Consider the following 15,000-nt stretch of genomic DNA (forward strand, 5'->3'; position numbering starts at 1 on the left):
GCGGGGGCTTGCTTGTGTTTGCACGGCGGTCAGTCGAGATAAGCGCGCCTTTGATGCCGCCGCCTCGCCGCTACAGAGACGGAGGTGACGCGCTACAATACCTGGTGGGGCGGATGCAATTTTATCATCATTATTATTCATCATCATTATCAGGGCAGTGGACTCACATTGGATCCAAGGTTGTTTGTTGTGGTATTAAAGAGATTTTTGACACACCCACGACAATCCCTTTCGACCTGGCCCTTGCTCTGGTACCCTTGGTGATACCGGAGCACCTTGCTGTCTCTAGCGCTCTAATTGTAGGCTAGCTTACAATTAGAGGCTAACCACCTGCTTTTCTTTTTTTATACGTAATTTTTTCGGCAATAGGATAGCTCTCTTTCCACCTTCTGGTGAACCGAACCCCATCTTCAAGCTCGTGCTTGGACGTGGGCAGACCTTTACCTCCCGCAGGGGAGGGTGTGTCTGGGGGGCCTTAGCGTGCCTGCCTTACGGTGGATTGAGAGCTGCCATTTTGTTAGGGACTGGTCTGGCAGACCATCTTATGACTGCCATTTTAGTTCAAATTACTGATAGGAACTGATAGGCAGGTAGGGACCCCCCTTATCGTTTCCCTTAACGTTGAATTCCTCGTCCTCGTCTTGGTCATTGAAATAGCTTCTGCTAAACTGACCCTGTTGCCCTTCACCATCAATCACGCTATGACGTAATCCATGGGTCACGTCATTAAATTAGCATACGATGGAGAGCCTCTTTCTTCGGAGGAGGCTCTCCAGAGGATCTTCACCCTCACTGAGGTGGCAGTCACCCACCTCTTTCAAGTTCATAAAGGCTACAAAGTGACAGTAGCCAAAGCTGAGCACCTGACCCCCTTTCTTTCGGCCGAAGGCCAGAGAAAACTTAAAGATCATGGCTTCACTCCCGTACCCTCTCCCGAAACGAAGGCTAAATGCACGGTCGTGGCGAAAAAGGTCGACAGGACGATCCTCCCACGATCTGCTGAGTCTATCGCCCAGGAAGTATCCGCCAAGAACGGTGTCACTGTTCTTGATGTTTATAAGCCTCCCGAGTCTCGTATCGTCAAGATACGAGTCTCTGCCCCTGAGGAAGCACAGAAACTTCTAACACGTGGACTCATGATGTTTAATACATCGGTTCCAACATACAACGTAGAACCAGAGTGCTTTATTCCGATAGAGCAATGCCTAAACTGCTACCGCTTCGACCACAGCAAACACACATGCCCACACCCACAACGATGCTCCCGTTGCGCTGGCGAGGGTCACTTCTTCGCTAAGTGCAAAGAGAGCATCAAATGCTGCAACTGCGAGGGTTCTCACGTCGCAGTTAGCGGATCCTGCCCGAGACGTAAAGCCATACTGAAAGAAAAACGTACTGAGATTAGGGAAAACAAAAACACTGCCCCCTCTTACGCCACAACAGCAGCCACTCGACCCCTTCAAACCAGTACACCCAGACCGACCTCCTCAAAGATGACAATGCCCTTACCACTCCCAACCACAAACGCCTTTACTCCTAACACAGACCCGAAAATCCAAACCATCTTACACGTCGCTCTCATTGCTGCCAAATACAACGCTAAAAGATTCGCGAACATTGTCCCACTCATGCTACAAAGAAACGGATTCCCCAGCATTGTCATCCCCGAGGAGATCTTCGAAGACGACAATCTATACATAACTGAGTACGCCACAACCACCGAAACTAAAGCTACTGAGGCTACAAACACTAACTCAGTGCCTCTTAGCTCCACTCCACGACACCTCGTTTTGCAACCACCACCACAACGCAAAAAAGACGAAACCGTACAAGCACGCAATTCTACAAGAAACACTGATTACAAACGCAAACAAATCACGCCACCATCCATGCATACGAAAAAGGACAAGAAGGATCCCCCTCTTCCTGCTCCTCGTCGTCGCCATGACGACACTGTCCTCGATGAAGATTCAAGCGATTCCGAGATCGACGTCGAGGTCGTTCCCGGGCGGTGAACGAGCCCCTTCCTCCCCTTGAGGAAGCAGTTCCCATGCTCCCCTCCAGGGGACCCATGGGGCAGAGTGGAAGTATTGGGAATTGGTCCGCCGATTCCCAGGACTTCCGCCCTGTGTCTCTCTTCCTGACCTCGAACCGGCCATCGAGGCTCGATTTCGGGACCGCTTCAGGAAGCAGGTGACGCCAAGCAAGGTTAACCCAGGTAAATTGGGTTTGCCTTGAGTGACATGCTAACGATCATACAAGCAAATGTAAAGTTCTTTTTTTCCATCAGAAACACGTTTTATGACTTTCTAGAAGAAGAACGCCCCGATGTCATCTTACTGAATTTTATAGGCATCACAAATGGCTATAGAATTCGGCACTATGGATACACATCAAGGCAATCAAGAGACGGAGTGCACGTAGGGTCCTGTATTCTCAATAAATCCACCCTCAGCTTTCAGTTCATCACCCCATTAACTCACCCTGACTTCATGGCAGTCAGGATATTCACCCCACAGGGCCCTATTATCCTTTCCACTGGCTATGTCACTCCAAATTCTAACTTGCCTCTTGCAGATTTCAATAAGATTTTTAATTATACCAACCTCCCAGTCTTCTTTGCCGGAGACATCAACGCCACACACACGGCACTACACCACAGATCTACCAACCCCCATGGTAGGCAACTCTTTTCTATCTTTGAAACAAAAAGACTCCACTACATCGGACCCGACTTCTTCACCTCATACACAAACAGAGGAAAGGGCCGCCCTGATCTCGTCTTTGGGAACAGGGCAGCACTCGCCTACCACACACACCTACAACCCGGTCCGAACGTCGGTTCGGACCACATACCCGTCATATTAAAGATTTCAACCTCACCTATACTCAACAAAGAAAAACGATCTTTCCGGTATAAACAAGCAGATTGGGAGACTTTCACTCAAACGTTAAATGATCAAAATTTTCATGTTAATCTCGATGGGAATGACACCCAATCAATAGATAGGTATTGGAACTTCATCTTCACCTCCATTTCTTCAGCTATGCTTAGATCTATCCCCAGATCTTCGTATAAAATTCGCATGTCATTTCAGCCATCTGAAAGGACAAAACGTCTCTTGACTTGTTATAGAAGTCGTTTCACGCAAAATTTAAATAGACTAAACCAAGTTAGATGGGACTTATCTATTCTCCGAAGACATGTCATCGATAGTCTTGATACAGACCATCAAAATTATTGGATAAATTTGGTTAAGAAAGTAGAAACAAACAGAGTTCGCAATCCACGGGAATTTTGGCAAAGAATTAAGCAACTTAAAGGTAGTAATTATCCTCCCTTTTCCCACCTCACTCATAATAACGTAAATGTAACGAATCCCGTGGATGTTATTCGAGTTTTCCAAGAGCACTGGGCTCAAGTTTTCTACCCTCACCCACCCCACCCACTCTTCACTCAGCATATTCAATCTATCGAAACCTGGAGTCAAAATAACAGGGTAGAAACTAATCCAGAGCCAATTATCCGTCTGGATAGGCTGGACGACACCTGCGAACTCTTAGCCCCCATCTCGTGTGAGGAGGTCAAAGAAAGATTAAAGAGGGTTCCTCGTAAGGCTCCAGGCTCCTCACAGATCGGACGCGACGCTCTTCTTCATCTTCCTGACAACCTCATCCAAGCTTTAACAAATCTTTACAACTCTTCTCTCGCGACCGGCTATTTTCCTGTTCCCTTTAAGACCGCTTTAGTGGCCCTCATTCCTAAGCCACAAAAAGACCTGACAGACCCTAAGAGTTACCGCCCTATTAGTCTACTCGAGACGTTAGGGAAAATTTTCGAACGAATCATAAACACTCGACTAAGGTGGTATCTCGAAGACCATAACCTTCTCTCTCCCAAACAATTCGGCTTTCGCTCGCATCACTCGACGCAAGACGCACTTAACATCATGACGAATTACATCAGTAATAACAGAGACCGACGACTAAAGACTGTTCTTGTCACGAAAGATGTTGAGCGGGCCTTTGACACGGTCTGGCATACTGGCCTGAAGTACAAGCTGTGCACCAAATTTAACTTTCCAAATTTAATTAAGAAGTTACTTTGCAATTTTCTTGATAACCGTAGATTAAAGCTTAAATTCTTAAATCAAGTTTCAGGCACAATTTCAATGCACGCAGGAGTACCTCAGGGCAGCATACTCAGCCCAACACTCTATACATTATACACAAACGACCTTCCAAACCCCACACACACAGATTCACTCACTATCCTCTATGCCGACGATTGTACTCACTTAGCTCGACACGATGCGCTTTCAGGTGTCGTTCGGCGCATCAATGACGAACTTGACAATGTCTCGAGATGGGAGCATAAATGGCGTATCAAGACTAACGCGACGAAAACAAAAGTTCTCTTTTTAAAACCACGAAAACTTCCTCCTTACGACAACATTTACCTCAACAGCTTCGACAGACTACAACCACCGCTTCAAATCACATCCTCTTGTACCATCCTTGGTTTAACTTTTGATACGAACTTTCGTTTTCATATTTACGCTAAGTCAAAAGCCGCATTGGCTCGCAAAACCCTACTTTCGCTGTATCGATTTAGAAGTGCGGCCCCTCGCACGAAGCTGCATCTATACAAAACACTTATCAAACCTCTGATGACATACACACCACTTGCACTCTCACAAACAGCTTACACTAACATGCGCAAACTCCAGCTCGTTCAGAATAAAGCACTCAGATGGATCTATGACGTATGTTGGGATCAATATATTACAACATCTGAACTCCATGAGGAAGCTTCTCTGCTTCCTCTGAACATCGAGTGGCGTAGGTTGGTCTGTAAACAGATCGACAAACTCCGTGCCTGGCATTCTGACTGGATGGATAGACTCGACACCATCTTTCGTTCCGGCTGGAGACCGGGAATAGGCCATGATCTGTTTTCTCTAGCATGGGACGAAGAAGTGGATGCAGTGTTCTAGCTTTGGCTGCACACTCTGTAACCATCTCCTACTCCTTCATTTCCGTTTTTCCCCTTCCTCTTTCCACTTGTTTTAAATGTTCCCTTGTTTGTTTGTGTTCTCTCTTCCTGTTTTAATGTAGTTTTGTTTGTCTGTTTTGTTGTTGTGACCTAATTTTAATCTCCTAATAAAGCTTCAATTCCCTTAGACACTGCCCTGTATCCCCGCTTTTAAATCTTTTCACCTCGTCACCTGACGCTTGTGGCTGCCGACGTCCTCATCCATCACCCCATCTCATCTCATTATCCTAATCATAGCGTGAATCCCGAATCCTAAATCCTTGCCCATCATCCCACTGGTTCCGGATTCCGATACGTGACATTCGCTGCTATTACCCGTGCCAGGACCATAAATTCTTTGTCGGAAGGATTTATGCGAGCCGGGGAAAGGAGTGTCACGGCCAGTGGTGTTAACCCCATCGTGGTGTAGGTCGCCAGGGCCGCGCCTCTCCGTCAGTCCTGATTCCAAGGAAGGGAAACCTCCCTTGGCACCGGCAGGAGAGGCCAGCCCCTGTGCGGCCACATCCGAGCTTCAACCCGCTTCTACAGACAAGGTTAGCCGAGGGATATCTCTGTAGCCACGGTCGAGGAGGCCGTGCACAGAGCACACCGCAGATGGCGCCGAAATCTGTAATCTTTTTCACCCCACCTCCCTGGTTAGCCGAGAATCGGCCGTGTTCAGTATAGCGAGGTCCAAGGCCGCACGCGTCTGACCCCTTTCCCACGAGTACGTTGGGTGCAAACAGCCTCCAGTGTTGGCACGCGCTCAAGGTCGATCGGCGGCCTCGCCCCGAGCGACCTTGAGTCGGCGGTGTGTTTGTTCCCGCGAGTCGAGTGGCGAAAGAGAGAAAACCGTGCGCGCTAAGGACAAACTATGCTAAACTCGACGATTCAGATGGCGCTCGGTTCCCCCTCTCCCTTTTATCCCCCTTCCAAAGTCCTGTCTCAACTATTACCTACAACTTTACCCTGCATGCTGGGTTAAGCCCCGGCTCCTTTCTCTCCTCCTAAAATTCATTTCCTCTATCCTTATCCTTCCCCTATCCCCTCTCTTCTTTCCCACTCTTCTTTCCAAACTTTGTCTTTGTCTTGCAATTTTATCCAACTTGGGACTTACCTAGCAAAGTAGCACCATGACCGGACGAGGAAAGGGCGGAAAGGGACTCGGAAAGGGAGGAGCCAAGAGGCATCGCAAGGTATTGCGTGATAACATCCAGGGTATCACCAAGCCCGCCATCCGTCGTCTGGCTCGCCGTGGAGGTGTCAAGCGTATCTCTGGTCTCATCTACGAAGAAACCCGTGGCGTCCTCAAGGTATTCCTCGAGAACGTGATCCGTGACGCCGTCACCTACACCGAGCACGCCAAGAGGAAGACCGTCACCGCCATGGACGTCGTGTACGCCCTCAAGCGCCAGGGCCGCACCCTGTACGGTTTCGGCGGTTAAGCGTGTTCACCGATCACGACAACAACAACAACCACCAAAACAAAAAACCTTGGACCTAATTTAGGTCCTAAAATCCTTTTTTAAGGATAAAGTTTGACGTAACCAACGAAAAAATAGTGTATAGTGAATAAAGTAACATGTCTTGTAATTTAACCTTTGCAATATTATGTGTTTATTTTCGTTAATTCGCCTTTCTCTGTGCAACAAACAATATTATTAATGTTAGGGTTAAATTAACATCATTCCGAGTAATATAAATCGTTATTTGGCCACCTTTCTCTTTATACGCAAATAGAATCGCTAAAATAGTAATACAAACAAACTTTGTAAAGAGCCATGTGGCCACTTTTCTCATCAATATTACTGTAATAATGTTACTCTTACACCGTTCTAAGAAACAAATAAATCGACAGTAAATAGCCGTGTGGCAGGCCACCTTTCTCAATAATACAAATACTATCACCAATAAATACATTGTATATATATATATATATATATATATATATATATATATATATATATACACATATATATACATATACATATACATACATACACACACACACACACACACATATATATATATATATATATATATATATATATATGTATATGTATATGTATATGTATATGTATATGTATATGTATATGTATATGTATATATATATATATAATATAAATATATATATATATTTATATTATATATATATACATATATATATATATATATATATACACATATATATACATATACATATACATACATACACACACACACACACACACATATATATATATATATATATATATATGTATATGTATATGTATATGTATATGTATATGTATATGTATATGTATATGTATATATATATATATAATATAAATATATATATATATTTATATTATATATATATACATATATATATATATATATATAATATATATTTCTTCTCGCCCACTTTTACGAATAATACTAAAATGAATAGCCATTGAACTTGCTTTTTTTCTATATCAATCTGTGTGTTTCTTTCCTTCTATGTAAGTCAGTCAGTCAGTCAGTAAGTAAGTAAGTAAGTAAGTAAGTAAGTAAGTAAGTAAGTAAGTAAGTAAGTAAGTAAGTAAGTAAGTATGCATGCATGTATGTATGCGTCTATCTATCTATGGTTGTATGTATGTATGTATGTATCTATATATCCATCTACATATACATATATTATATATATTTAGTTATATATATATTTATATCTATATTATATATATTTATATCTATATTATATATATTTATATCTATATTATATATATTTATATCTATATTATATATATTTATATCTATATTATATATATATATATCTATATTATATATATATATATCTATATTATATATATATATATCTATATTATATATATATATATCTATATTATATATATATATATCTATATTATATATATATATATCTATATTATATATATATATTTATATTATATATATATATCTATATTATATATATATATATCTATATTATATATATATATATCTATATTATATATATATATATCTATATTATATATATATATATATCTATATTATATATATATATCTATATTATATATATATATCTATATTATATATATATATCTATATTATATATATATATCTATATTATATATATATATCTATATTATATATATATATCTATATTATATATATATATCTATATTATATAGATATATCTATATTATATAGATATATATATATAATATAGATATATCTATATTATATATATATATCTATATATCTATATTATATATATCTATATTATATATATCTATACATACATACATACATACATACATACATACATATGTCTGTCTGTCTGTCTGTCTACACATACACATACACATACACACACACACACATACATATATGAGAGAGACACACACACATACATATATGAGAGAGAGACACACACATACATATATGAGAGAGAGACACACACATACATATATGAGAGAGAGACACACATACATATATGAGAGAGAGAGAAAAATAATGCTTTTATTTTCACTTCTTTGGTCTTGTTTACTCACGTTGTCATTATGATTTATGTATTATTTATCATTCATTTTATTTATTCTTTGGATGCGCGTATGTGGATGGCTGTTGAGGTATTTGTTATCGTTTTGTTTTTTCTTCTTGTTCTTCTTTTAAGTCCATGTCCGGACGCAAGCACATATAACATTTGTTTTCTTCTTGTTCTTCTTCTTTCCCCCCCTCGTTTGAGCGTATGCCTGATTTGTTTGTATATATATATATTTTTTCTTCTTTTTTTCTTTTTCTTTCTTTCTTTCTTTTCAACGCCAGTGGGAGCGTGTGCATGGTATCACGGCTGTTGTTTTGATCATTATTATTTTTGTTGTTGTTGTTGCTGTTGTTTTTTTATTTATTATTTTTTCTTCTTATTATTCCTAACCTAACGCAATAGCACACACTTTGATGTTTGTTGTTATATAAAAATACCAATAAATAATTTATCAATAAGTATTTTATATGTGTATTTTAGTTTTTGTATTTATTATTATTATTATTTTCTTACCGAACCGAACGCAATAGCGCACAATTCTATATTATTTATGTATTGTTTGTTTCACTAATGAATCCTTTATTTATTTATTTATTTATTTTCATATAACTTTACCTAACGCGGCAGCACATAATTATTTTGTATGTATTTATTTATTTATTCATTCATTCATTTATTTTTAACCTAACCTAACGCTGTAGCACACGATTGATTGTTTTTTTTTCCTGTTTTCTATTTTTTGGGAACGTAACCTAACGCAATAGCAGACTAATATTATTATTTTACTTTTTTTTTCCGAACCTAAGGCAATAGCGAGTCACAAGCACTCAATTATATTTTATTCCATGTTCAATTTCCCAACCAATGCGTGGGTGGGTGGGTGGGTGGGTGCGTGCGTGCGTGCGTGCATAGTATGGCCGTTGCTTTATTTCATTTTATTTTATTCTATTTTTTATTTATTAATATATTTATTCTGCCGTTGAGTTCTCATTGTTTATAATATTATTATCATTTTTTCTTTCTTTCTTCTTGTCCTCCTCCTTCTTTTCGTGTTTATGTGCCGTGTACGCGCGCGCGCGTGCGTGCGTGAGAACTAAGCAATTTGCATGTGTGGGTGCGTGTGAATGCGACAAGTTAGGCTTTTATTTGATTCGATTTGACTTTTCTTTTTGAGTGCGTGTGCGTGCGTGCGTGCGTGCGTGCAGGTGTCTATGTGAGCAGGTGTGTATGTGTGCAGATACCTATGCATGCAGGTGCCTACGTTCGTCTATGTGTGCAGGTGTGTATGTGTGCAGATATCTGTGCATGCAGGTGCCTACGTCCGTCTATGTGTGTGTGTGTGCAGGTGTGTATGTGTGCAGATATCTGTGCATGCAGGTACCTACGTCCGTCTATGTGTGCAGGTGTGTATGTGTGCAGATATCTGTGCATGCAGGTGCATACGTCCGTCCAGGTGCCTATGTGCCTATCTATGCATGCATGCACACACGTGGACGTGCGCGTTGTGTGTGCATTTATTCATTGCATGCATTTTACTAGATGAATGTGTACGTTTTGCATGGCGTGTACGTGTGCGTGTGCATGTCACTAGTAGTGGCTACAGATATCATGTGCGGCTTAGTTGTTTATTCACTGTTTATTCATCCAATCATTATATAAGAGTTTAGTAGGGAGGGAGGTGTGCAAAATTGCTTTCCTTAATATGTACAGCATCATTCCTGTGACAAGTGGAATAAATAAGTGTGAAGACTCAAGTATGGCTAAGAATGTAAACATGTGCGTCTCTCGATGTCTTTTTTTCTTTGTTTGTTTCATTTTTGTAAGCGAATGAATATCGTCGGCGGCGTCGGCGATTCCATGATTTTCCTTGCTGGTTGTTTTGTCGGTTATCGACCTAAGGGCCAGGTGGATAAGGAATGCATTCTAAACATTGTGGTCGTATCTCTCTATCTATGTATCTATCTATCCATCCATCTATCTGTGTAATGACTGACTCGTGTCGTGTATTCATTTATTCATTCATCGGTCGGTCGTCGCAAACCAATTTGCATGTGTGGGGAGTGGGGGGAGGGGGGAACAGGGAGGGAGGGAGAGGGGTCGGCCACCTCTATGCCTTCCTCCCTTCCTCCCCCCTCCCTCCCTTCCCTCCTTCCTCCCTCCCTGTTCCCCCCTCCCTCCCTCTCCCCACACTTGCATAGAGGTGGCCAACCCCTCTCCAAGTGTAGGGAGAGGGGGGAACAGGCCACCTCTATCATATTATCAATTGACTATGTGTTTGTTTGTTTGGCTTTTAGTATATAGGCAACAACAAACCACTGGTGTAGTTACGATGGTACAATGGCAATTGGGAGTGAGTGAGTGAATGAGTGACCTCTTTCCTTACTAGAGTGAGGTCTATCATTATTACTATTATTATCATCATCATTATTATTATTATTATGTCGCCGTTGTTTCTATCAAGCTTGAAGGAATTGCCCTTGGTTGGTGATTTAGTTGTCTTGATACGTGTGTGTGTGTGTGTGTGTGTCTGCGTATATGCATGTGCATGCATGCCTGTCTCTCTTTATTTCATGTATGCATGCAGATAAGGTAAAACTCAATCAATCAATCAGTCAGTCAGAGTGCAAGTGTGATGGATAATACTTTGAATTGTTTGATTTGATTCGTAAGTGTATGTGTGGTGATCCGGCGAGAAGATGCGTGCTTGCTAGATTGATTGGTTGCTAGTTTGTTTGTTTGTTCGTTCGAGTAGGGTCCAAGAAAACGCAAGTGGAATAGCCATTTTTCCTAGCTTTGCTTTGCCTTGCTTTGTTTGCTCTGTTTCGTTTCGTTTCCTTTGCGCGAGCTCTCATCAATGTTAACTCGTAGCTACTAATTGTTGTCTGTCTGTCTGCGTATGTGGTTGTATGTATGTTGGGACATGTGAGAAGAACAAGAAATTCAAAAGACAGTTTGCTTGTTACAAGGAGTTCCAGAGGATAGTAAATCAAGAAACAAGGCAACGTTTATTTGATCTCAGTATATGTTAGGGGCAAAAACAAATGTAGGCAATAGTAGTATTAGTAGTAGTAGTAGCAGTGTCGATGGTGTTAAGAATGTAACAAGCAGTAGCAATGATAATGAATAAGAGTGTAGGCCCATTTCATGTCAAGAGTCAAGGGGGGAGAAAGTGAGAAATGATACATGCATGTATGCATTTACAAGTGTAAAGTCGATTTATTACAAAAACTAAAACAAATGAATGAATGAATGACTAGAAATGAATGGTTGGTTCGCTGTCTATGATGGGAGAGAGAAAGAGAGAGAGAGGGGGGGTGGGTGGTACGGAGTGGAAAAAGGGGGGGGGCAAGTGAAACAGAGAAAGAGATAGAAACAATCTATGTATGTATGTTGAATCAGACAGGCACAGTTTGCTACAAGGGATATCTATCAATAATATTACGATACCTGGTGACACACAAAAGTGATTGATGAGTAAAATAGCCACTGAGTATGAGCACGAAGTAGTAATAATCATTGAATTTGATTTGGTAGAGGAAGATCAAAATGTACGTGCAAGAAAGAGAGAGAGAGAGAGAGAGGGAGGGAGGAAGAAGGACCACAGCCAGCCAGCCAGCCAGATAAGGAGGGGGAGGGATCGGGTTACAAACAAACAGGTGCTGTTTACACAGTGCAGTGTGGAGGGAAGGAAGCGATCAGTAGTTAGCTAGTTATCAGTACCAACCCACTCACTCACTCTCATGAAAACACTCGAATTCCTCTCTCTCACAAACAAAATCACCACACAAAGGAACACACAAAAACTATAAAACTCAAATTCAACACTGAAACAAACAGTCCAACCACACAAAAAGACAACAAGAAGGAAAAAAGAAACAGAGTCCAGTGAAAAACACGTAGAAAAAGAGCAAAAACGCAAACTCAAACGTCAAACAAAAAAAAACATACCAAACATCAACTAAACTAAACAACAAAAACTGAGTCAAAAACAAAAACAAGCAAAAAACACAAAAAAACAATCTCACTCATCAACAAACAATACAGTACAATACAATCCATTCCATTTCTCATTTCATATTTCATACACAAGCAACATTCAACTTGACTTTGCTCTTGCCTCGGTGAGGCCTACGCGCGCCCCGACCAGCCGTCGGACAAACAGAAATCGACCTTCTCCCCTATATCTCAAACAAATCTAGACCTTATTCACTAACCAGCTAAATCCAACAAACTACCCAACTGCTCTAGTTAGCATGACTAGTTTTGATGGAACACATCACACACACACCTTAGAGATGGCTGGCTGGCTGTTTCAATGCTTAGACACATACCAGTTCTTTAACGACTATCTTTTCTAGACTTGGCATGTTATTATGATATTTTGTAAATGCAGATGAAAATTTTCAGCTATTATAAAGACTCGCATATCTTTCACTAAATCATCCACGTTAAAGAACATGCTACCAAATTAACTTGATAGATGAAATAGCCAGACTTTGTCTATGAAAGAAAGCAAATGTGCACTTACATCAACTGAATATTTTTCACTTTTTATCAAGAAAAAAAAAATGCTAAATCATATGAAAAAGGACATCTTTATGAAAGCATACTCTGCAAAACTGATATTGCTGTTGTGTTATGTTATTTATTTTTTATTTTTTTATTTTATTATTATTTTTTTTTTCCACATGATATACATACAAGAGAAAGAGAAACATGAAAACTGACAAATTGTTGGAAGCATACCCTAGAAACCTTGTGTTCTTGCATTATATGTTATATTTTATTTATTTAATTGTGTGTGTGTGTTTGTTTTGTTTTTGTTTTTTTCTAAACATCATAGACATACAAAAAGATGACACAACATGAAAGCTGATAAGTCATTGAAAGCATAGTTACAATACATCATCATCATCATCATCATTATTTTCATTATTATCATTATAATAATCATTTCTTGTAGATATTTACACTAAACATTATTGTACAGTAATAATTGTATTTCATGGAAGAATTAAGTTTTTACATTATCCTCTGATGATTCTCACTGGTTATGTCATCCATGGTTCATAGATAAATAGACATAAACTCACACACACACACACACACACACACAATTCTCATCTTTTTGCCGCTCTTCTTCTCTTTTTCTCCATAGGTGTGTGTGTAGACATAGATACAGATAGATAGATATATAGATAGTAAAACTAAAATACATTTAACATATATATCCTCAAGAGTTCAATCCATTTTGAACATTGTATTCTGTGATAATCTCTTTAAATCAATGTATTCTGTAATAATCATTGTAAGTTAAAGCAATGTTGGCACTTGTGCTCTTGTTTCATGCAGGCCTGTTTTCATTATCTGTCAACATATCTGTAAAACTTGTAAACCCTTTATGCACACTGGCTAGGAACACTGTATTTTGCAATAATCTTGTACAATCAATTATATCCTTGGTTTTATTGATTCAGATCTTTTTTCTTTTTTTTTTCTTTTTTCCTCTCTTTCTCTCTCTTTTCATTTACATATCCCCAAGATTTTCAATTATATTATGAATTTTGTATTTAGGAATATTGTAATATCTGTATTATTCTTTTACAACAGATATTATCCTTTTTCCATCGTTTCATTCTTTGTGCTTAAAACATGGTTTAGGAGTAAAATATAGGATAACCAGAATAGTTAAATGATATTAAAACAATTTTTTGGCATATCTCTTTATTTTTATAAACAAATAACATTAACAAATGTCAAGGAGCTAGTTAATAAGATCCAAAGAGTTTAGAATGCACTATAAAACAACAATCAAATTCAAAGTGCACAGAAAATCAAATGCATAACAAAGCATTAGAAGTTTTAAAAAGGTTGACAAAGTTGTCATGCATCCCTTCATAATAGAGTGTAAAACAGAGTGTAATGGAAATGTTTGTTTGTCAAGTATACAGTTCTAAGAAAACAGCAAAATATTATATTTACTGATTAAACAAACAATAGTTTAGCATTGTATATTAAGCACACAGGATGCAAGAAACCAATAGATATACAAATGGTTTAAATAGATAGTTATATAGATATGAATTAATCCAAACTGGCTTTGAGACTTTTTTTTTTCATAACATGATATACAAGTAGTACTTAAAACAAAAGAGGCCTTTAAATCCCTTAATAATAACTGAAGCCACTGTCTATAAAGGTACATTCAATATCTATATTTCCATTTAATAAATGACAAAACTAAAATAAGAAATAACACAAAAAAAAGCATTCCTTTTCCTTCATCTCTTGCTATATCCACAGTGTCTCTTACTGTAACATTTATTTAAACATTACCTTGCTGGCTCTTGCTCTCCATGCAGTGATGACATTGGGTTCATTCCGCTCACCTGAAACATTGAATTTACTATTTCACTACACTTTCTTGTACATTTTCAGT

General features: G+C 39.0%; 2 protein-coding genes and 1 long non-coding RNA gene across 3 annotated transcripts in view; 2 read left to right on the forward strand and 1 right to left on the reverse strand.

Annotated features, from left to right (window-relative positions):
• Positions 1-165: 165 nt before the first annotated feature.
• On the forward strand, positions 166-2,015 carry LOC147466834 (uncharacterized). Its single transcript, XM_086534460.1, has one exon. It carries the CDS (start codon positions 714-716, stop codon positions 2,013-2,015), a length of 1,302 nt encoding a protein of 433 aa, XP_086390586.1. The 5' UTR covers positions 166-713.
• Positions 2,016-6,124: 4,109 nt separating this feature from the next.
• Positions 6,125-6,553, forward strand: LOC122259843 (histone H4). The gene has a single exon (XM_043026782.2). It carries the CDS (start codon positions 6,169-6,171, stop codon positions 6,478-6,480), a length of 312 nt encoding a protein of 103 aa, XP_042882716.1. The 5' UTR covers positions 6,125-6,168; the 3' UTR covers positions 6,481-6,553.
• A 3,048-nt stretch (positions 6,554-9,601) lies between these two features.
• The window catches only part of LOC147466835 (uncharacterized), a 10,936-nt gene continuing 5,537 nt past the window's right edge, over positions 9,602-15,000 (reverse strand). Inside the window, exon 3 of the long non-coding RNA XR_015190772.1 lies at positions 9,602-14,950. This is a non-coding gene — a long non-coding RNA (uncharacterized LOC147466835). The remainder of the gene's footprint in view (positions 14,951-15,000) is intronic.

Source organism: Penaeus japonicus, unplaced genomic scaffold, assembly GCF_977035675.1.
Source record: "Penaeus japonicus unplaced genomic scaffold, GWHDUDI00000001_assembly GWHDUDI00000041, whole genome shotgun sequence".
NCBI lineage: Eukaryota > Metazoa > Arthropoda > Malacostraca > Decapoda > Penaeidae > Penaeus > Penaeus japonicus.